This window comes from Peromyscus eremicus, chromosome 10, assembly GCF_949786415.1.
Source record: "Peromyscus eremicus chromosome 10, PerEre_H2_v1, whole genome shotgun sequence".
In the NCBI taxonomy this organism is placed as follows: Eukaryota; Metazoa; Chordata; class Mammalia; order Rodentia; family Cricetidae; genus Peromyscus; species Peromyscus eremicus.
Genome location: NC_081426.1, coordinates 46,376,111 through 46,399,760, shown reverse-complemented (window position 1 = coordinate 46,399,760; position 23,650 = coordinate 46,376,111). Strand labels below are relative to the sequence as shown.

Below are 23,650 nucleotides of genomic sequence, written 5' to 3'. Positions count from 1 at the left end.
CCGAATACATCGATCGTATGAGAGTCTCAAAAGAATACATTTAAAAAATTACATGTAAAGTTCCATTTAGAGCGCAGCCTAGGAGGTCCCATAGATCTGTGTCTTGCTTCAACAGTGTTTGGATGGAATGGAGCTAGGGAGCTCCCTCTTTCTCAGCTTCTAGCAACCTTTCAGTCTTTCTAGTTGCTTCTGGACCATCTCCTGCCGCCTTTGGCTCCTAGGACCAGCCAGCACCATCTCTTTGTGGTTAGCTCCATGTTTCGGATCAGCCATGACCTCCTAGATTCATCAGAATTACTCCACCGAAATGCAAGCTGCTGTAAACTGCCTGGTCAACTTGTACCTGCAGGCTTCCTACATCTAACTCTCTCTGGGCTACTATTTTGATCGGGATGATATGGCTCTGGAGGGTGTAGGCCACTTCTTCCCAAACTGGCCAAGGAGAAGCATGAGGGCACTCCTCAAGTTGCAGAACAATCACGGAGGTGCACTTTTCCAGACTGTGCAGCAGTCATCTCAAGCTGAGTGGGGTAAAACCCAGGAGGGCATGGAAGCTGCCTTGGCCCTGGAGAAGAACCTGTACCAGGCCCCCTTAGGTCTTCATTTCCTAGGTTCTGCCCACACAGACCCTCACCTTGTAACTTGTTGGAAAACCACTTCCTGGATGAGGAGGTGAAGCTCATCAAGAAGATGGGCAACCACCTGACCAACCTCCGCAGGGTGGCTGGGCCACAGCCATGTCTGGGCAAGTATTTCTTTGAGCAGCTCACTCTCAAGCATGACTAGGAGGCCTCTCCTTCCAAGGGGGCTCTCCCCTCTGCTCAGCACCAGCCAGACTCAGGACCTCCACCTGAACCTTTCAAGCCAGTAGGCAGCTTGTAACCACCCTGGAACCCTCCCCACCTCCTAGCCAAGTCTTGGACCAAGTAAAAATAAAGCTTTTTGAAATATTAAAAAAAAAAAAAAAGGTTGGAGAGATGCCTCAGAGGTTAAGAGCACTGGTTGCTCTTTCCAGAGGTCCTGAGTTCAATTCCCAGCAACGACATTGGTAGCTCACAACTGTCTGTAACGGGATCTGATGCCCTCTTCCGCATGCAGATAGAGCACTTATATACATAAAAATAAATAAATCTTAAAAAAAATAGCAAAAGACAAAACAAGTTCCATTTGGGGCAGAATACTCAATGGTCACTTATTCTCCACACTTCAGCCCAACTGTTAAGGGTCAGGCTTCGGAAGGTAGACTGTTTGCCTCTCCGCAGCTCTGGTTTAACTCGGTGTTACCAGATTTACAAGGAAATGCACTCCCTAAGGCTCACTAACAAGCTTCAGCAGTGAGCAAAAGCTAAGGAGATGAGATGAGGGGAGGCAAGGAGCATGTGGGCAGCCCCCCCCCCCCGCCCCAGGGCTTCTGACTGGCTGCCAGCAGGGCCGTCCTCAGTCATGCTGACTGTGGTCCATGGAGGCTGCTTGGAGGCCTCTGCATATGTGCAGCATCCCAATAAGCGAAGACTGAGTTAGATCCCATTTGCAGCCCTGCATTCAGTCCCCACATTTTAAGAAAGACACTGATAAAACCAGCTCATTTCTACTGAAAATAATAGCAATGAATAGGATTTATAGTTTAACAAATGAGGGGTGTTTGCTCAGAAAAGACTGGGAAGAACTGACAGCTAGTTCATAACTGAAGGGGTATCATATGGAATAGAAATTAGACTTATCCTTTATTGCCTCGGAGAATAGAACCAGGAGCAATGGTTAGAAGTTAATGGGGAGCATATTTTATCTCAATATGAGAAAATTCTCTAACGATTAGAGCTATTAAATAAATTGAGTTGCCTTGTAAGGCTGTAGGACTCTGCGCCCCGAAAGCATTCGAGTGAAGCTAGATGAGCGCTTGTCATGAATTTAGCAGAGAGGATTATTACATTGGGAAGTCAGCCCAGGTTACCTCTACGTTTCTTTCCAACTTTCAAAATCCTATGAATATATGTTACCTATTAGAGGCAAGACACAAGAATAGATTTTACTTAAAACATCAACCTAAAATAGTAGTTTAAGTAGTTTTCTTTGAAAGGGATTTAAATGTATAATGTTTCCCCAGTGCACTCCTTTGTGGGCCTGAATATATGTGGTACCTTATTAAATTCAACAAAAGATATCCTGCACGCAAACTTACGAGTGTCATAAGGAAAACCATTCTTCCCCAGAGAATCTTGTGAAAACTTTCAAATGCTGTAGAGTTAGAGTGTGGGAAGACTTCTACTGAGTAGGATGTTCTGTGCACTAAACAGCAGATGGGGGCGGGCAGTTTCTTTATGGTTTCCCAAGGAGCTAGAGAATGCATGTGTCAGGAAGGTGGCTGATTGCTCGATTTTGCATAACCTAATTGAGATTATTATTATTTTTAAATGCGGGTTTGTTGTGCTAATTAACTATAAACATATGGTATGTAAAACGCATGCTGCTAGAGTAAATTAATGTACCTCTAACATACATCCATATTTCATAGCTTCATCCACACAAATAAACCTCCCGTGGAAGTGCTGTAAAGCAAACACAATTTTGCAAATTGCCTATCGCTAGTGCCTGAGCTGATCCACCATGTTCCCATCATTATCCCTGACATCTCACTCACAATGATGATGAGAGGCATTTTCAAACAGAAAACTTCTCCCACAGAACTGATTAATGTGATGAAGTACTGTATAGAAATGAGGGAAAGCACAAAATCTCTGCAGTTCCCAACTTTTAATTGGAGCCACACGCAAAAGTCTTCTGCTACACGAGACTGAAAGTAGTGGGATGGAACACTGAGGTATTAGAGCACTAATTCTGTACCTACTACGCTCCAGGCAGGATGCCAGGCCACACTAGCATGGGCACAACTCCCTGAGGACTATGCTCTGTGTAGTTTCACTAAGGTCTCAAGACCATGCCTCAGCTCCACCAACCAGCTCCCATCACCACAGTTAGTCCTGTAGTCATAACCCCACATCCTTCGAACCCCAATTTAAAATTCCCACATAGACCTCATCCTGCTTTTTATTTAACACCTACTAAGTGTTTATTACACACTGAGTTCAAGAATTTGGTTGCCACCCCCTTTTTCTTTCTTCTTTCTTTCTTTCTTTCTTTCTTTCTTTCTTTCTTTCTTTCTTTCTTTCTTTCTTTCTTTCTTTCTTTCTTCTTTTTCAAGAAAGGGTTTCACTACGTAGCCCCAGGCTGGCCTTGAACTCACAGAGATCCACCTGCCTCTGCTTCCCGAGTGCTAGGATTAAAGGCGTGCCCAAGTTGACACCTTTTAATATTCAATAATTTCTCAAAATTCCTATCAAATATCTTTTCTACTGTAAAAATAAGCTAGAAAAGGTTTCCTACACAGGCTGATTATAAAAAAGGACAGCTTTGACAGAGCAAACAGCTCTACTTTCAACATGTAAGATGTGTTCCATGTTAAGAAACAATGACGAGACGTGAGAGAACATTCCAGGAGGGTTGAGATGTGGAACCATCTCACCGGGATGTGATAACCACATGAACACTGCCACACCCTGACCCGCTCCTAGCCCTTCACCCTGTGGCAGACATCACTAATCAATCCCATTAGTTTACCACATAAGCCTGGCTTTCTCTGAACAAATCTAAGGAGTCACTGCTGAAGGATTCTCAGCGCTGTGAGGGAAGCCTGTCTGCCATCCATCTGCTCTTCCAGGCACTGGCTTTACAGGTGAGGCAAACAGGGATCAGAAAAGAGCAGCTGATCATCCCAGGTCACATCACTCTACGGGCAGTGCTGGGACTCAGAGGTCTAACTCTAAATCAGAATTCCCCTTCTTCCCAATCTGCCTTAATGAAGTTGCAGTTAGGATTCTCGGTTTCTGAGAACTACTTTACTGCCTGTTTATCAAGTACTTTATCACTGAAGTCCACATGATTTATATTTCATGAAGGTTTGTAGCATTTGGACCATCCACTTATCTGAAAAGCATCCTCTCTACCCCTAAAAAGAGACTCAGTGATTTGAGTTTTTGTTTGTTTGTTTTGTTTTTTTACTTTTTAACTATGTTGTGGCTTGGAGTCTTATTGTGGCTTTGGTGGTGATTGGGGCAGGGGTTGGAGCTATGTGAAAAGATCTGTAATGGAAGACAGGAGACATGCAGTTTCCCTTTTATTTAGATTTGTCTGCAGTACTGGGGATCGAACCTGGGGCCTCAGGCATGCTACATTTTGGTGTACAGATCTGATTCTCATTCTTCTTCTCAGCAGTTGGCTTTTGTTTTATCAAAAACATTGCTTTGCTCCTGGTCAGATAGACATGATCTAATCTGAACATTTCTTTTTCACTAACATAGTGAATTGTACAATTATTTCCAGTAAGCTTAGGCTGTCCACTGTTCCCCAAAGCCCTTTCCTAACGACACAGGCAGGCTAAGGAGGTGATGTGTAAATGGCAGGTCTACACTATCATCGTTGGCCTACCCTATTGCAGAGCTAGCTGCCGTCTTTTGCCCCATCACCATTTCAAATCCTTGCCACTTCTGTGTATGCAGATGCAACCATCTTCCAGGAGACCTGTGCTATCCAATCTTAAGTTCTCACTCGTACAAAAAGAGAAAAAGGCTGACTACCCGAAGGATGACCATGCTGACAACAACAGCCTGCACTCGGCAAGTGTAGACTGGCTATACCCTCTCATACATTACCTCAGACATATCTGTTATCGTAGCTATTATTAGGACTAATGCTCTCACCATCATCATCCTCATTGAACAGAGAGGCTAGGCAGCTGAGCCAAGACTCAGGCCCAGATCATCGCAATGCTAGAGTCTGTGCTCTTTCCATTCAATCATCTGAAACAGACGGGACACCTACTGTGTGCCAACCATCACACCACTTCCTCCAAAGGCAGCAGCAGGTGCCACTGAGGCAGGAACCAGCTCAGTTACAGTTTAAGTCAGCCAAATCTGCATTGCAAATGCCAATTCCAGAAGCAGCACTCCCTCAAGCAAGGAACAAGACCCTGCAAGCTTGAAAAGGAGGGCAAACAGCTGTGGAGGGAATCATGACGGAGGCTGTCTTTTACCTAGAAGTCAAGGTTGAAATGGCTTACACTACTCACTTTTGTTAATATGGCTCAACAGCCACAGACGTGCCCATCACACCTGAGAAACTAATCAGTTTTCCAAATCTATACTACGGAAGCGCTGGAAAAATTCTATGCATTAGAAATGCTCACAGCAGTTTCATTTATAGTACTTAAAGAGAGAAGGAATACAAGAAAGAAGGAAACAACAGCTCAGCCGGTTAAGGAAGAGACTAGACATTATTAAATAAAGACTATGTAGGCACCTTTAAAAGCACGTACTTCTAAGAACAGAGAAGCATTCCCCAAGTCTTTTCAAACTGGCGGAAATGTCTGCTTCTTAGCACTGACAACCAAGGAAAGGAGGTGAAAAATAACCCGGTGCCACTGCTGTCTGTGGCAGCACTGCAGACGCAGCTGCCCCGTGCTCTGGGTAACTAGCGTTCCTTCCACATCATCTCCGCGATGGCAGGTGCCTCTGAGAGGAGGCAGACGAGAGCAAGCGCCGTCTTGCACCAGCTGGTAAAGACGTTTACAATTTAATGGCTGAAAAGCTTTAGTCAGTCAATTATTCAGAAACTCAAAAGGAAAAATGCCTTTGCAAAAACAAGAAGCAGCAGTACTAAGTTGGTGACCACACCAAGTAACGGTGACAAGGTTACTTTAGAACCCAGGGCAAGAAATAAGTTGAGGGCAGAGTGGAACCACCTGGGCTTTGGCCTGTATTTAATCTACAGCAGTACCAGGAGGGATGCTCACTTTAGTGGGCCAGCACACTCACACACAGCCATCTTTGCTTCTTTAGACACCCCACTGCTGGCAGCATGCCCCTTTAAAGCTCTCAGCATCCTGAGTGACACACAGAAGGACACATGACTTTCTACCTACCAGAAATGGAGATTCACTTTCCTGTAGCCTTTAATAGAGCAAAGCAAAGCAAAGAGCAGATCAGCTGATCTAACACCCAGCAATGCTTACACTGAGGGTCCTGGGGCTGGTGCGGATCAAAGAGCAGATCAGCTGATCTAACACCCAGCAATGCTTACACTGAGGGTCCTGGGGCTGGTGCGGATCAAAGAGCAGATCAGCTGATCTAACACCCAGCAAAGCTTACACTGAGGGTCCTGGGGCTGGTGCGGATAAAAGAGCAGACCAGTTGATCTAACACCCAGTTGCACCCCGCAATCACCTGGGGCACTTGAGAAAGGATTTTCTCTTAGGGCTTTCTGCTCTGATTCTCTGATTTTGTCTGACAAGAGTGTTTTGTCTTGCTTTAAGTGTGTATACTCAAGAATCTGTATTTTTAGCAAGTACCCTAGAAGTTGCAGACATTAGGAGCCAGGGACTAACCTATACACAGTATAATTTAGTTGTTGATACAGTTCAAAACACTTTAATTTACTAAAATCAAAGGTTAGTCTTATCAGGATATTCCAATAGCACATCCATTCCCCAACCACGCCAGAAGACAGGGTGTTACTATACCTGGTAATCCAGCATGTGGAAGCTTGGAAAAAAATGACAAATCCGTGACTCGAAAAAATAGGGGAAAATCCAGAAAATGGGCAGTTCTTTCTGACTGTCATCTAATGGATCACACAGAAAAAAATAAGAATAAATGGATAAATAAGAAAACAAGAAATCGATTCTAAAAACAAAACTAAAGTTTTCAGTAGGAATTTCAGTTGTTCAATAACTGTATCAGTCATACAGAAAGAGAATGCTTACAATAGTACCATTCCTCCCTGACCTTTCCCAAAGGTTAATGGAAATCGTACATATCCAAAACAACGCACAGACTTTATTGTTCTGCGTAGTGATCGTAAGAGCAGCAAATAATACATGGTATTTAACAACGAGCCATCTTTGCTTCTTTAGATCCCCCACTGCTGGCAGCATGCCCCCCCCCCCTTTAAAGCTCTCAGAAGTCCTCTACATTCTGTCCCTGAAGCATACCACTTCCATAGCTCAGTTAGCGGAGAAGCCTGACCACATGCCCCCAGACACTTGTGTAACTCAGCAGCTCACAGGCTAGAAGCTGCATCTAAAACTGAATGTACTGACAATGGGACAACTGAATGAAACACTTGGAAGTCTCAAGGCACTTCAAACTGAGAAATTTTCCCCACTCGTTAACCCATCTCTGGAGCTGGAAGTCTGTGTGTCCTGTTACTGTGGACTGTCACTAGCCTACTGGGTGTCCAACCTCCACATAAATCATGGTGAAACTCAAGGCTCTGGGCCTGAGGTTGGACAATGTTCTGGTTAAGTTGTTTTGCCGACTTGGCATAAGCTAAGGTCATGTGGGAAGAGGGAACCTCAGTTGAGCAAATGTCTCTATGAGATTGGCCGGTGGGGTATTTTCCTGGTTAATGACTGATATGGGAGGGCCCAGACCATTGTGGACAGTGTCACTCCTGGGCGAGCAGTCCTGGATGTATAAGTAAGCAGGCTGAGCAAGCCATGGGGGGGGGGGGGGGGAGCGCCCGCCTCTGTATCAGCTCCTGCCTCTAGGTTCCTGCCTTGGTTTCCCTCACTGGACTGTGATTCAGGGTGTGTAAGCCAAATAAACCCTTTCCTGCCCAAGTTACTTTTGGTCATGGACTTTATCACAGCCACAGAAAGATTTTAGGGACAGGGAACGGAAGGGCCACAGAAAGAGCCCACTATCTTGTCTCGGTATCCAAACGGCACCTGCACCCAGCAGCCCTCACGGAGCATTTTTGAACAAACGGCAGCAGTTACTGTTGGGCTTCACATCGCTCCAGAATCTTACAGCCATGTTACCGAGAAGCCACTGTAAAAACAAGACTAGGGGAAGAGGCAGTGTCCCGTGATCATGAAGTCTGCCATGGCCATGCTTTTCAAAAGAGCCCAAGAGCGGCATATTCCATCAGTGCTGGGCTTGGCTAGTATTGACAGGACGCAGACACATAAACACATGCTCATTTTGCAGTAATTAAAAAAAAAGATACCTTGGCTTTGACCTTCTTTCCACATAGCAATTAACTTCTTGAATGTAATAGCCAGAGGTTCAACCAAGCCACCAAAAGGAGGGTCTGTCACCATAATCACGCCGTCACCTTCCTCTTCCTGTAAGAATGCCCTGCACACTTCAAGGGCAGCCTGCAACAAATAAAACGCCATTTCTAAATTAGAACAGAGAGTGGCCCTTTATCCTACTGGGAGAATGCATTAAGCTTGGTCTCTCTCAGGACTGGAAACGTCACCAAGTCACCCTGCCACTGCAGAGTCCCCTCAGTGACATCCAAAGTCTCTCTTAGTCACTTAACGTCAGATTGTATCTTTGGGTTCCTCGATAAGCAGGTTTTTAAATTGCAAATTCAAATACCATCACTATCAGACAACTACACATTTCAAATAGTTAAATTAAAAAACTAAATTTAGTAACCCAAAAGAGAGAAAGCCGTCACCCGTGAAAACAACCTACACATTCAATTCAACAAACAGGAGCAGAGGCGGCGGTGCTGAGCCTCGAGGACACAAGGAGGCACTGGCTGTGGTTTTGGCTGTCTGTCCTGTCTGCTGCCACAAGTTCAGCTTAACAACTGCTTCGTAAGCACGCACACACTTCTGAGTACCAGGTAAGCAGCAGACATACTGGAGCATGCACGGTAAGTAAATAAAGGAAGCCTACAAATGGCAAAACCCATCTGGTCCTAGAGACTCTGCCAGTAACACACTTTCCCACCAGGCTGCTAGTGTTTCCAGTAGCTGCCAAACTAACAACAGCTAGGAGATTTACCAGTTTCTGCCTTGAGCGCAGTTAACAGAGATGCATCTATCACGGAATCGCTAGTCTACTGACTTGGAAGTAGTTTGCAAATCAACACCTTCAGTACTAAAAAAGCATAAGCGTTTAAAGTTATATGGAACTTTAGACTTAGGCCACTAATGCAGCATCAAGGATGCAAACTCAGTTCCTTATGCATTACCCTAACCTCACACCTCCCTGCCCCCCAGTTTCAAATGGTTACACCAACCACCCCACATCAGGATCCCCGCAGCCACACCACCACAGCACTTCTGGGCCTCACTCCTCACCCTGCCCTATATTCTTCAGAGCAGTCCACAGAGTAAGTTGGCCTTTACTTCCATCTGGGCATGGCTACAGAGTCCACCCCCTGCCTCCTTCCTTCCACTGTTCTAGCTGAGAAATGCTGCCTCGTCCACTATTAGGTGGCTTCAGTTCTCATCCTCCTCTACATGGACCTAATCAATTCCCAGATGCAGAGATTCCAACTGATACCCTTTGGGAAACAGTGGCACACACAGAGAACTCTACCTGCTGTACATCGAGATCCTTGGTTTTGGCAGCTCTCGTGGCTGAGATACATCCCATGGCAAATTGATCTCATTGAATGGAAAACTATGTTCATTACAACACAAGACTCATGTTTCAACCCTAACCAATAACTTAGTATTTGTGTTCACTTCCTGAAAGCTCTGTTTTCATCCTGTTCGGTTTTCATTCCATCATGAGCTAATATCTCAGAGGGCAATACAAAGTTAAGCATGAGCCCCAGTTTTAAAATGACTGATTGACAATATACTCTCCAGGGATGCTACAAACTGTCGTTGATAATTTCCAAACACCTCTGAACAACCTCCTGTCGGGTGTGACTAGTTGATTAGTTACAGATTTGACTCAAGGACTAACGAGAGCTTCAGCTAGGAACAGCCATGTAGGTAGTATGAGCTGTTTCTCTTCAGTGATGTTAGAAATATCACCTTGAAAGCTGCTCTTTTTTCCCCCAAACAACTTTCCTGTTTGTTAAAATTTATTTATTTATTTTAGTTTGTAGCCTTGGCTACCTGAAACTTGCTCTGTAGACCAGGTTGGCTTCAAACTCAGAGATCTGCCTGCCTCTGCCTCCTGAGTGCTGAGATTAAAGGTGTGAACCAGCATAACCAGCTTTTACTTATTTTTTTTTAAATAACTTTAGGTTCATGGAAAAGCAAGAGAAAGATACACAGTTCTCATACAGTCCCTGCCTGAAATGTGCATTTAATTGCAGTACGGTAGAAAACAAAAGAGAACGTGCCTGCTAGGGGTTCAGGGAAGGCCAGAGGAAGTAATTTGGAACTGAGCTCTGAAAGCCATTAAAGCAAAGAAGCCAGGGGACCAGCAAGGGCAAAGGCCCTGTAGTGGGGTCACTGGACTAGCTGAAGGTCTATGCCATGCATCCTGAACCCAAACAGCAAGGCTGAAGACAAGGACAGGTGAGGCAGAAAAAGGTTAACAGAAGTCAGAAAACATGGAGCCCTGTGGCCCTCGCCAAGTGTGGAGCACTCAAGTATAATTCTAGCACATAGAAGGCAGAGGCGGGAAGATTCCCTTAGTCCGAGGCCAGGCTAACCTATTGTACATGATGAGTGGCAGGCTAGGCAGACTATACAGTGAGACGCTGCCTGAAGAAAAACAATGAAAACAGAACCAAGATTCCCTTCTAGTTGCTCGGTAAATAACCAGTGAAGGAGATGGACATAACTCAGTAGTGGAGCACTTGCCTAGCACACATGAGGTCCTAAATTCAATCCCAGCACCACTAAACAAAACAAGACAAAAAAAAAAAAAAAAAAAAAAAAAAGGAAAAATACACTAAGAAATGATTAAAAAAATAATAGCAATAAAAGGGTACCCTTGAATTTGTTAATCAACAATAACAGAAAAAAGAGATGATGGGCATAAATCTTACCTTTCCATCAAAGAAATGATGGTTGAACATATTATAGCGGCAGAAGCTATCTTCCAGGTAAAACTGTGAATATCTGTAAAAGAATTCATTACCAAATGACATGCTCAGGCACATAATACAGTAAATAAACAAACACTAAACTATATTTTCAAACTACAAAATCACATCTTGATTAAGTAAATTTCATCATCTTTTGTTTGTTTGTTTTTTTAAAATAAGAAATACTTTACAAAACCTTAAGTGAATCTGTAACAGTACATATTGAATTTATTTTCCCAGGTAGGCCAGTGGCAAAACCAAAGAATAATCATACGGAAGATACAGGTTCCAAGTAGGCTGGTGGTACAGGCCTGCAAGCTCAGTTATTTGGGAGGTTGAGGAAGGAGGATCGAATGTTCAAAGCTAGCCTGGGTTACAGAGTGAATTCAAGGGCAACTTGGTGAGAATACCTCAAATAAAACGTAAGGGCTGAGAATAGAGGTCCTCAGTGACAGAGCACTTGCCTAATTAATATTCCTAAGGTCCTATGTTCAACTCTGAACTACACAACCAGCAAACGAAAGACACACATTCTTATGGACCAGAACACCACACATAAACAACTTAAGTCTGCAGTGTGATCACAATTAAAACATGTCTCTCCTGGTTAAGAGTTTCCTAATATCTTATTTTCATTTTTAACTAAGTGTCTGTGTGGGTTTGTATACATGAGTGCAGACGCCTGCAGAGGCCAGAGGCTGTCTAGCCTCTGGATCGAGAATTATAGGTGTTGTGAGGTGCTTGATGTGGGTCCTCTGCAAGAGCAGTATGTGTTCTTGTAAGCCATCTCTCCAGTCCCTCATGGTTAAGGAAATCTTAAGTCAACATTTCTGCTCAACAGCTATTATTTCTCCTGTGATTTAAAAAAAAAAAAAAAAAAAAAAAAAGCACTTGATGTAAAAGTTTTCCTTGTCTAATGCAAATTAGTTTAATAAAATATATTTCTCAATATAATACTGAAAGAAGTATGAGCATTTAGTGTTTGCTGAACTTGTGCCAGGCGAGAAGCACATTTATTTACTGAATGAATTATTCTATCTAACCACTACTTTAAAATGCCATCAAAAATGAATCAGAGTACCAGCTTTGGGAATTATATACTTTTTTTTATTAACTAATTCGCTAAGAAAACCTCATACTACATAACGGCTTAGTTTATATTTACTTAATTATGTAGAAGACCGAATCTTTTGTTTCCCAGCCGACTACCTGTTTCCTCATCTGTGGACCTGGCCTTGCTGTCTTCAGTGCTTTTTCTTGGGTTTTTCACACAGAAACTTTTGATACTTCAAAAAATCTTGAGCTTTTTCTACCTTACTATAAGTAATTCACATATGGACCATGCCATCCTTGTTGGAAAAACTGAAAAAAAAAAATAAAAAATCAGGAATGCAGCCTTACTTCTACAGCCCCTTGAAAAAAACCGTGGTAGAGACATGGCTTGTACCTCAACTCCCTCACTGTGTGTAACGGACTGGCCACCCGGGGTGAGTGTTTCTTACAGCAGGAGCCCAGGTCCAGCCTCTTCTGATTTATACTGTGGTAAGAGCTCAGGCTCTGTGGTCAGAAGATCTGGTTCAAGCTCTCGGTCCCTTGTGCACTATGTAACCTTAGGAAGTAAATCAGTCAACCTTTCCGAGCCTCAGTTTCTTCATCAACAAAATGGGAAAAATAAGTTCCCTAGGACTTCATAGAGCAAGTAAGACAATAATATATAGCACACACTAAAGCGTGTATTTACTCTAATAAATATTAGCTATAAAGACGTGTGTCTTAACACCACCAATACTAGAAAATCATGGTTTTATTCACCAGATCATAATCTAAACCCCTTTCTGCTTGCCCTGTGGAGAGGGAGTTATTCTGTTAATGGTTAAGCTGTTCACCATTCCTTACTGCTATTTAAGATGCAGTCGGCACATCTGCTGTTTATAAAGTATTAATGGGAACTGAAGAGGTAAATAAAGGCCCGGGCACCTCAGGAACAAACCACAAACTGCGGGTGATGACGACTACTGTCAGCAGACAAACAGCCTCCCGTGTCATCGAGGGCCTTGCTTGCTTGTTTGTTGATTTTCATCTTCTGAGACAGGATGACATTCTGTACCTCAGGCTGCCCTGGAACCCACTGTAGCCCAGGCTAGCCTTGAACTCACAGAGGTTCTCCTGCTTCAGGCTCCTAAGTGATAGGATTATACATCTACACCACTGTGCTCTACTTTTTAATTGTTTAACCAATCCTAGTACTGCCAGCTGTGGCCTACCTTCATTTGAGGGAGTTCTGTCTTTTAAAAAAGGAAAATACAATCCTTTTAATTTGTCTTTCTTTTTGTTCATTGTTTGACAAAGGCAGAGTCACTTTTAAAAATTAAAAAGAGGATTTGATTTACATAAACTTCAGCACAGCACACCTGTCCAACGCATTCTGGGCAGCAGTATGCAGAGCCAGGCGGGGAAAGGCCAGATTTCAGTTCTAAGTTTCCATCAAAAATAAACAAGGGAACATAATTATTCATATTTTAAATGATATAAAAAAATCACCCAACAATGCCCTCTTAAAATGAAATTGGCCACAAAGAATTATTCTTTCCAGTGAACAAGGCAAACAAAGCCAATCAGAAAAGCATGCACTTGAAAACTGCTCAAAAGGACATCGGCTTAATTTGGCCATTCATTCTCTTTAAATGAGAGTCAGTCACCAAGTGTGAAGCACGCTCTTCCACAGGAAATGTAATCAAGAGCTGAATAAAATTACTTCATAAATGAACCTAAGAAATTCATTTTTTGCTCTAACTTTATTTGGATAATAGTTTGCCAAATAGAGTCTCACATCTTTCATGCTAAAATTAGAGCGTATAGAAACCATCTTAGCAAATGTTAACTTCACATCACTCAGGCCCACTATCTATAGCCCACACAGAAAACACTGCTGTTGAGGTACTTGTATAGCCTTAACAGGCCTTTCATGGGGCAATAGGAAACTAGAGTGCCTTGAACTTGTGACAATCCTCCTGATTCAGCTTCCTAAGTGGTAGGATTAGAGGCATGAGCCATCAGGCCTGGCTATCAATGTTTGTTGTGGGAACTACCAATGTGACCTATGAGAATTACCTTCCAAGTGCATACCCTCTCACCAAGGGCCTCCCATTAGGTCCCAACTAACCCTAAAGGTTCTACTACCCCACAACTGGGGGATATTGGGAAGCAAGCCAATTGGGCCATTGGAAAAAAAATACAGTATAAATAAAACATGCATAATCCACACTTTGGAATATTACTCATCCATGTAAAAGAGGTATCCTGGTACATGCTCCCACATGGATGGACCTTGAAAGGCTGCCTACTCTATGACCCTATTTACAGAGATACCCATAAAGAAGGCAGAGTGGTGGCCAAAGGCTGGGGCAGGGAATGAATGCTCACTGGGAGAGTATTTCTTTTCAAAGACAGAGATGTGGTGCCATAATCTTATGAACATACCTGAGAGCATTGTTTTGTGTGTGTGAAATACATCTCAATTAAAAAGAAACACGCATGAAATACAGCAAACGGAAAAAACACTGTTGTGGACCTATTTTTTTTTTTAATGTTTAAAAAAATGTTAAAAGATTGGAAAAGCGAAAATCTGGATTTGGGGTAGCCGAATCTACAACCACTTTCCTTTACAAAAGAAACCTGAGATCCTTGCCCTCTGAGAAGCTCCTCAGGTGACAAAGTGTGGCTGTCCCCGCTCCTCTCTGCCTGAGTCTTCCCACAGCTACCTTCACAGAGCTCCTCTTGGATGACGTCAGAGTCATGGAAACTGTGTGACCTCAAGGAGGTCCCTGCTACTGAGTGCTGGGTCGGCACCATTCCTGCCCAGAGGGAAGCCCACTGCCTCTGTCTTGACTGCTTCGGGGACAGGCACCAGCTTCCTCTCACCAGTACCCGTCTCCCCTTCTCCGTCCCCTTTCCGTCCTGTACAGAGCATATTCCATCTGCCTGGTCAGCACTGCCCGCAGTGCGGGCTTCGAGAATGGGAAGTGGCACGTGGCTCCAGCAAGCTAATCAGAGCACTCTTTGGAGTTCTGCCACCAAGGCTCTCAGGAAAGGCCACCTCTTTCTACTGTTGGGTAAGCAGGGCCAAAGTAAGTTGAACACTGCTGCCACCCAAGTCCCCCAGCAGTGCCAAGGAAGTTAAAGGACACCACCTGGTGATAAAAGGCCACACAGAGAGATGGAAGTCTAACAACACAGTGTGAAGCCCAGACAGTGACTGGAGCAAAGGCGGAGGCAGCCTGGACTTCAGCAATATGAAGGAAGAAACGCTTTCATATCAACAGACTGCCGCGACACCAACGCAGTGCTCGCAACCAATCAGGGTGTCTTAGTCTAAAAAAACATATAACTAACTTGGCAAAAGTTACCGGTTCACATGAAAACCTTCATGGAACAAGGCAAGACAGGAGAGGGAACGGAGAGGGAAGGCTGGCAAAGGAGAAAGGGGTTTATCTACAAATTCAGAGGATAAGTATTTCCACTTGCAGTTGAGAATGCCTGGCTTTGAATTCTGGCTTGGTCACGAACCAACTAAAATTCTGACTAAGTCACTTGGCTTCTTTGTACACCTGTTTTTTCAATCTGGAAGACGAGGATGACGGCACCACCTACTGTACAGGGCTATCATGAGGAGTTATACAGTACCTGACACATCCTAAGAACTCAAAAAATACTTTGATACATGATTTAAAAAAAAAAACCCAAGGTTAAACTTCTACGTAAAAAACAATGCATTTATAGTGACTGATACTGTAGGAAAGAATGGAATACAGAATTTTAAAAGAGAAATTGATGTCGCTATACAGTGGCTATTAAACAATCACAAAAAGAAAGGCAATGCTGTTGTATACAGTATGTATAAGCCTTGCAAAGATGATGCTAACTAAAAGAAGCCAGACACAAAGTCGCATACTGAATGGGTCCATCCGTAAAACGTCCAGAACAGGCAAACCCATGCAGCCAGAAAGTGGCTGCCAGGAGGTGACCGTGAGGTTTCTTCTCTGTGTGATGGGAACGCTCCAACACAAGCACAGTGGATTACACCTGTGATCCCAGCACTTGACAGGTAGATCAGGAGTTTAAGGCCAGGCACTCAAGGCCAGAGAGGACTATATGAGACCCTGTACCCCAAATAAAGAAACGGATAAAATGTTCTGAGAGTACACAGTGATGTCTGCACAACATACGGACCACTCACAGGAACCAGGGAAACACACATCTCAAAATGGTACATGATAATCATTACATCCCAATTTAAAAATACAGCTGAGGAGAGATGGTTCAGCAGTTCTGAGCACATCCTGCTCTTACAGAAGACCCAAATTCAGTTCCCAGCACCCACATCAGGTGGTTCACAACCACCTATGACTCCAACTCTGAGAATCTGATGATGCCCTCTTTGGGCCTCTGAGGGCACCTGCACTCACATGCACATTCCCACACACAGACACACATACACATAATTTTAAATAAATCTTTACAAAAGAAATCTGTATTATGACTTTGGGAAGGATCGCTCCTGTTAAACACAGACAAGTTCTGTCAACAAGGGATAAGTGGTTAATGAGCCAGCCCTGTCCTTATGGCTAAGAGAGCGGGATGAAGGACCAGGAACCGCTGCAGACAGTATAAGGTTGACTTGGAAGTATAAAGAAAAACACACCACACAATCTGTACTTTTGGAGGTGGCAGGTGTGTGGGTATACGAGGAAGCCAGGGCTTAACATTGGCAATCTTCCTCAGTCACTTCTCCACTTCATTTTTGAAGAAAGGCTTTCCTCCTGAATCTGGAGCTGACCTTTTCAGCGAGGCTGGCTGGTCAGCAAGCCCTAGTGATGCTCTTGTCTCTGCTTCACAGAGCCGGGGTAAACAGTTCATTCTGTCACACACACGTTTTACCTGAACTCAGGTCCTCAGGCATGCGCACCTCCCCCTTTCCCCCTCCTTAACCCTGCGCCATCTTCCCAGCCCCAAAGCTGTGCTGTTTTATGTGACATTTTACGCTTTAAGAATCTGCTTGGGGAGGGGGGGGGGCGCTGGGGAGATGGCTCAGTGGTTAAGAGAACTGGCTGCTCTACCAGAGGACCTGAGTTCAATTCCCAGCACCCACATGGCAGCTCACAACTGTCTGTAACTCCAGTTCCAGAGGATCCGACACCCTCACACAGACATACATGTAGACAAAACACCAGTGCACATGAAATAAGAATAAAATTTTAAAAAGTCTCTGCTTTGGGGCTGCGCAGATTGTCAGTGTTTAAGAGCACTTGTTGCTCTTACAGAGGACCCAGGTTCAGGTCCCAGCATCCACATGGTGGCTCACAACCATCCTTAACTCCAGGTCCAGGGGATCCGATGCCCTTTTCTCACGTCCACAGGTACCAGGCACACATGTGGTGTCTATACTACATTCAGGTAAAACACTTACACGTACAAAATAGTTTTTCCAAATCTGCCTTATTTGCAGGGAGAGAAAGCATATTTATTGTCACATATTCTAACAAATATTGTAGTACTGATCAAACAGACACTATCAGATCTAAATGAAAGACCAAGTCTGATCCCTTTAATATAGTCAACCATATGTAAACGTTTCTAAGAATAATTGTCTCATAAGGTCTCTATGAGGTGGCACTCAAAGCAGTACAGAAACTAAGAGGAACACTCAACTCTGCACACTCAGGCAGTGGATGGACGCTTGTACCAGTTACACTCCAAGTCAGCACTGGCTGTGCATCCCAACAGGAGACATGCCATCCAGTTCTTTCACGCAGCTATCTCCCACAAACATACCTGCTTTCTAACTCTCAGCCCAAGACCTGCCCATTCCAAGTCAGCACTCCCTCTACTTCCGGCTGCATCTGGGAAGCCGTGTGCACATCATCTGGTAAGACTGTGTTTTTAAAACATCTTATCACATGACCAAGATCTGAAGCGGAAACAAAGTCCCAACAATCTGACCACAAAGAAGCCAGTTCGGTTTACCTGGAAGTATCAGGACATTAGAAAGGAATGCACTTTGTAGGACTCATCTCTAAGTCACAGACAAGGAGACACGTTCAGAGCATCTGTGACACACAGTAGGAAAAAGAGAAATCAACTGCCAGCTTTTTTGAGATCCCAAAGGTTGAGTGTTGGTTTTACATGACCAACAAGGTGTTCCCAACCTACGACTACTGAATGGTAGTTAAAGAGTGTGACAGGTTATGAACAGTTAAGGAGAGAAAAACACAAAGAAAATGAGACACTAAAGAAGAAATATTATATTATAAACCTACCGAAAATCAATATCCAATAAAAGGCTTTTCGTGTTGGACTTCTCACCTGGTGCTGCCAGTCTGATCTGCTCGTGTAGCCTGAAGCAAGCAATGAAAGCAAATTTAATCAGAAACTACAAATGCCACAGACAATCAGCAAACAAAACCATTGCTGTTCTTCCTCCATCTCAGACATTTCAACAAAACACTGCAGAGAATCTGGCCCCGGTTAGTTCTGCAGATATTTTTTTTCCTTTTTTTTTTTTTTTTTTTTTTTTTTGGTTTTTCGAGACAGGGTTTCTCTGTGTAGCTTTGCGCCTTTCCTGGAACTCACTTGGTAGTCCAGGCTGGCCTCGAACTCACAGAGATCCACCTGCCTCTGCCTCCCAAGTGCTGGGATTAAAGGCGTGCGCCACCACCGCCCGACTCTGCAGATATTTTTTAAAGGGCAGCATTTAACAGAGAAATCTAACATAAAAAATTTCAATCTAAGATCAGAAAGCATCCACCCTATATCAAGGCTTCCCTCACACGGGATACAGGCTGCAAACTCTTTGAGAGGCCACGCTTTCCACTTCCTCTCACATCCAAGAGCTTCACGCCTCACTCTGCACACAGTACCGAACTGCTTCATACAAATGTTTGTAAGCATAGAGTAGTGCTGAGAGGAGAACTTCTGAAAGTGGACCGGACCTTGGTGTTCCAACACAGAGTACTCTTCTGAATCCGAGGGTGGCAAGGAGGCCTGCCAGGAACTGGCAGCTCCTCTCAGCAAACAGGTACTGGGCGTGCGTCTTCTTATTCTCTAGTGGGTAGAGCAGCTGACTGGGCCTTCGGAGCTGGGTGATGGAGATGTCTGACAAGAGATGGTGCTCACCGTGCTCCCCCCAGTCCCCAGGTAACAGCAATCGCTGGCAACTCCGACAGAACTTTCTCTGAGTCAAGGGCAACTGAATAAAACTCAGGTACCTTCAAGACACAACAGAGGACACGGGGAGTGTGTTAGCTTTATTTTTGTTTTTTAAGACAATGTCCTTTGGGCCAGGCGGTGGTGGCACACACCTTTAATCCCAGTACTCAGAGGCAGAGCCAAGCGGATCTCTGTGAGTTCAAGGCCAGCCTGGTCTACAGAGCAAGATCCAGGACAGGCACCAAAACTACACAAAGAAACCAAAAAAAAAAAAAGACAATGTACTTTGCTATTTTTAGTTTTCACAAAGTATTCTTACTTCCCAAAGAGTATTGCATAAAGAAGCAAAAATAAGAAAAAGGATCTATGGAACGTTGGCTAGAATTTATGTCTGGCTGTATACCTACAAAGTGGAAAAGAGTCAGCAATTTCATAAGAATTGAGATGCTCCAATTTAGTCACTGAATGAAGATCAATATCCACTTAAAATGTGAATATAATATATTACTCAAACAATTTAGTAGTAATGGCAACTACTAGCACATTTAAATTTATTGACAAATCCATGTGTTCTAACTTTGACATGTTAAACAGTCTGGCTCAGTTGGCAGTCATTTTAAAATGAGAAATCAAAATCATTCTTCAAGTTCTTATGACATATTTAGCAGGAAAAATTACCTCCTAAAAGGAAAGATGTTCCAACCGAGCTCTCTGCTCTTAGCAGTACTGACACAGGCTGTCAGCAGCCCCTCCCCAAGCCGGCAAGACAGGAACCAAAGCCTTTCAAAGGACTATTCCAGACAGGTATAGCAGCACATGTCTGCAACCCTAGCACCATAAACTGAAACAGGAAGATCATGAGTCCCAGGCCAGCCTGGACCAAAAGGTGAAACAGTCTCAAAAATCAGGGTCAGTATTGGATACCCCATTTGTTTGCTTTCAAGTCTGTTTCAAGTTACTGTATCTCAATTTCTTTTCATTTTTCAATGTATTAAAGATTACTGAAGAAAACACAGTCATTACGTCTTAAAGGCTGATAGTTTTTATACATGTAATGCCAGTTACAAAATCAGAGTAAGATCACAGAAGGACAAAGAATGAGCCATTAAGGACCGACAGGAGCATGCGTGTGTAAGCATGGCACACGGCTGCGCTCCAGGAGCCCTGCGGTCCACAGGTTCAGTCAACCAACGTTGGAGCTGCATGGCAGAAGATGTAAAAGAGGAATCCTGAGCACATTAGAACTTTTTTTTTTTTTTTTTTATTATGTATACAGTGTTCTGCCTGCATGTGTCCCTGCAGGCCAGAAGAGGGCACCAGATCTCATTACAAGTGGTTGTGAGCCACCATGTGGTTACTGGGATTTGAACTCAGGACCTCTGGAAGAGCAGTCGTGCTCTTAACCTCTGAGCCATCTCTCCAGCCCACATTAGAACTTTTGCTAAGTGGTTTCACTTCAAAGGCCTCAGGCATTGACAAATATTCTACACTGGTATACAAGAAATCAGCTGGCTGCCTACAACTGAAATGTCTCCAGCCCCATGGTAAGTGCTCCGCTGACAGCTTTATTCATGACTGCAAAGAAGAAAGAGAGGAGGAGATGAGGAAACTCCATAGTGACACACAGTAAGTCAGCAAGGAAGGGCCCCAAGGCACAGATGGCCAGTGGGAAGACTAGCAGAGACTTCAGCAGCCCTGATGCCGAATCACCATGCTGCCTCTCCATCCAGGGGTGGACTCACTGAGTCCAGGCTTACCATTCTGACCCTCAAAACCTGACAGAACATGCAAAAATAAGTTTCCAGATACTGTACAACTCAAAACAGTGACTGGAGGGAACAGAGTGGGGGCGTGGGCAGCTGGCCGCACACCACCCAGAAGGAGTAAGTGGATCACGACTGAAGTAGCCACACAGACCCCAGAAGAGCTTTGTACCAAAACCAGAGCAGGAAGACCTCATACATATAAGTCCTGGGGCCAGCACTCAGAAAGGCTCTAGCTCAGTGATGTGGAAACCACCCTGAGGGCTAGAAAGACGGCCCAATAGGTAAGATCATATGCTCTGCAAGCATGAGGACCCAGGTTCAAATCCCCAGCACCAATGTGAAAAGCTGAACATGGCTACACATGCTATTACCTCTAGCAATGAGGGGGCAGGGGGAGCAGCAGGGGAAGCAGCAAAGAGGCAGAGCTCTTTCAAAAATGAAAAGAAGGGATCCACTTCCACAACCTTATAAAGCTTATCTAAGGAAACCTCAAGGCTGACATCTTACTGAGGAAAGACTAGATGCCTTCCCTCTAAGCTTGAAGCAAGCTATTCTTAGATTTCATCTGCTAGAGTTTCTAGCCAACCTAATTAGACAAAATAATGGATGGGACAGGGAATATTAAACTTTCTTTAATCATGGTCAACATTGTCATAGATGTATAAAGTCCTAAGAAAATCTTCAGAAAGGCTGCTGAACTTATCCAGCAAACTTATCCAGGTCGTAGAGTAAAAGCTATTGTAGAAAGTCAACTGTACTGTTCCAGACTACAAGGCCACCAGGCTGGTCTCCAGTGCAGCCAAAAATAAATAAACAAAAAAAGCAAAAAGAACAGGAGGGGAAGAATTAAACACGTATCAATGAGGCAGCCCCCAGTGGGTGGTTCCACAGCACTCACTATGCACTAAGCAATGATCAGACCCTTCCTAAGCTCTGGGCAACAGTCACCAATTACTGCTGAAAACCACCAGCTGAAAGGCTGAGAGAGATTTTACATAGGCTAGCTAATATCGATCTTAATTCCATAAAAGGGAACAACTAACCTTGTGTGCCTTACGGTACACAAAAAGAAGTAAAGGGAGGGAGCTAATTCTAAAAGAAATCACCCAGAAGAGCTGGCTGTAGCTACTCTGGGCAAGGGCAGTTCTTCTCGAAGCTTCTGGACTATCTGCTTCTACTGCCTCAGACAGCTCTTTTAAATTGAGATGTAATTCTCAAGCTGCACAATTCGCCAGTTGCTGTGTACAAGTCAATGGTGGATAGGGTATTTATAAAGTCATGCACATTGCCATTGCCTAATTCCAGATCATTTTCATCACCACAAAAAGAAACCTCACCCCATTGGCAGTTGCTTCCCATTACCCCACCCTGCAGCCTTGGCCACCACGAATCCATTTCTAGTCTCCAGGGATTTGCCTACTCTAGACAAGTCATATAAATGGAATCACGGAGTAGCTACACACAGATTCTTATACAAAACCTTTAAATAAAAGACTTTTGCTTCAAGATGGAAATAGCTTTGACTTTCAGCCAAATAGATACATAAAGAAGTCCGGCCAAAGGGCTGTTCTGGGCACTGAAGCCGGTCACAGAGTCAGAACAAAGGTGGGGACAACAGCGGCAGCACAATGCGGGGGGGGGGGGGGGGGTAGTTGGGGTGCAGAACTTTTGATAGCCTAAAACTAAAGAGTCAAGTACAAGAACTCTAAGACAGATTCAGAAGCATCAAAAGTAATCTAAACGAGAAAAAATTCACCTAAAATGAAAGTGAGAAGACACAAGGAAGAAACAGACGGTCTTTTCTCATTTTACACGGATAAAGGCCAGAGAAAGGATTAGACATGGCATAGAAAGGTACAAATAAGGGCTAGCAAGATGACTTACCAGGTAAAGCACTTGCCACAAACGCCTGATGACTTGAGTTCAATCCCCAGGGCTCACAAAACCACAGTGGAAGGGGAGGACCAACTCCCCCAAATTGTCCTCTGACCTGCACACCTGTACTGTGGCCACATGCACCTGTACTTATACACACATATCATACAGGAAAGTTTCAAAGGTGATAGAAACATAGAAAAGAAACACTACCACCACCCTAAAAGGGAGAAAACATAAACTATAATATAAAGAAAACAAGACAGAAGCAAAAGTAGACACCCAAACCCAGAACATGTAGACTGTTAAAACAAGACAAAAATGGGCTGATTCACCGTGACAACAAAATACAGTGATTGTGAGAAACAAGCCCTATGATAATGATGTCAGGATACTCCAAATATTCTTACCCACCCCACCTCTGCTACACCAGATGGACTTCTGGCTCGGGTAAGTACCCATTTCCAAGCAAAAAAGCCTATAGGGGATCTAGGATCTCTTCCAAGTATTTTGACCCCTTCTGGGTCATAGGCTTTCAGCCATGCCAAGGCAAGCCCAATCTGTTTCCGGAGCAAAGTTTGTCTTTGTTCTGTGGGACCTTTGGTTAGGAGAGGTTTTATTCAAAGACACCTCCCTGCCCCGCACTGCTTGACCCCAGGCTATCCTGGGTCTAGTCTTCAGTCTCTGGCACAGGCTTGGAACTGGGCAGCGCCGAGTCTAAATCCAATCCCCAATCGCTGCAAATGTATCCAGATTGGGGCTGTCTTACACCAGATGCCCTCACCCAGAGCTTCTGGGCTCTGCACACCCCTTGTTCTGTTTGTCTGCATCTCTGCCCCTCCCCAACTCTCTGCTTCTGTCTGCTCTCCCACCATACCATGCTGGAGTTCTACCCACCCATTCCACCTGCAACAAATTGATTCTTCTTCAATAAACCCTGCTACACCTTCCTCTCTCCT

At 44.1% G+C, this 23,650-nt stretch overlaps 1 protein-coding gene and 1 pseudogene across 1 annotated transcript in view; one reads left to right on the top strand and one right to left on the bottom strand.

The window, feature by feature from the left end:
- The window catches only part of Zcchc4 (zinc finger CCHC-type containing 4), a 47,243-nt gene that overhangs the window by 10,811 nt on the left and 12,782 nt on the right, over positions 1-23,650 (bottom strand). Inside the window, exons 4-8 of the mRNA XM_059275872.1 lie at positions 18,834-19,109; positions 18,162-18,239; positions 10,807-10,879; positions 8,062-8,212; positions 6,572-6,672 (exon numbers count right to left, since the gene is read on the bottom strand). Of these exons, the coding sequence (XP_059131855.1) occupies positions 6,572-6,672; positions 8,062-8,212; positions 10,807-10,879; positions 18,162-18,239; positions 18,834-19,109 (679 nt within the window). The remainder of the gene's footprint in view (positions 1-6,571; positions 6,673-8,061; positions 8,213-10,806; positions 10,880-18,161; positions 18,240-18,833; positions 19,110-23,650) is intronic.
- On the top strand, positions 272-786 carry LOC131921180 (ferritin light chain 1-like; annotated as a pseudogene).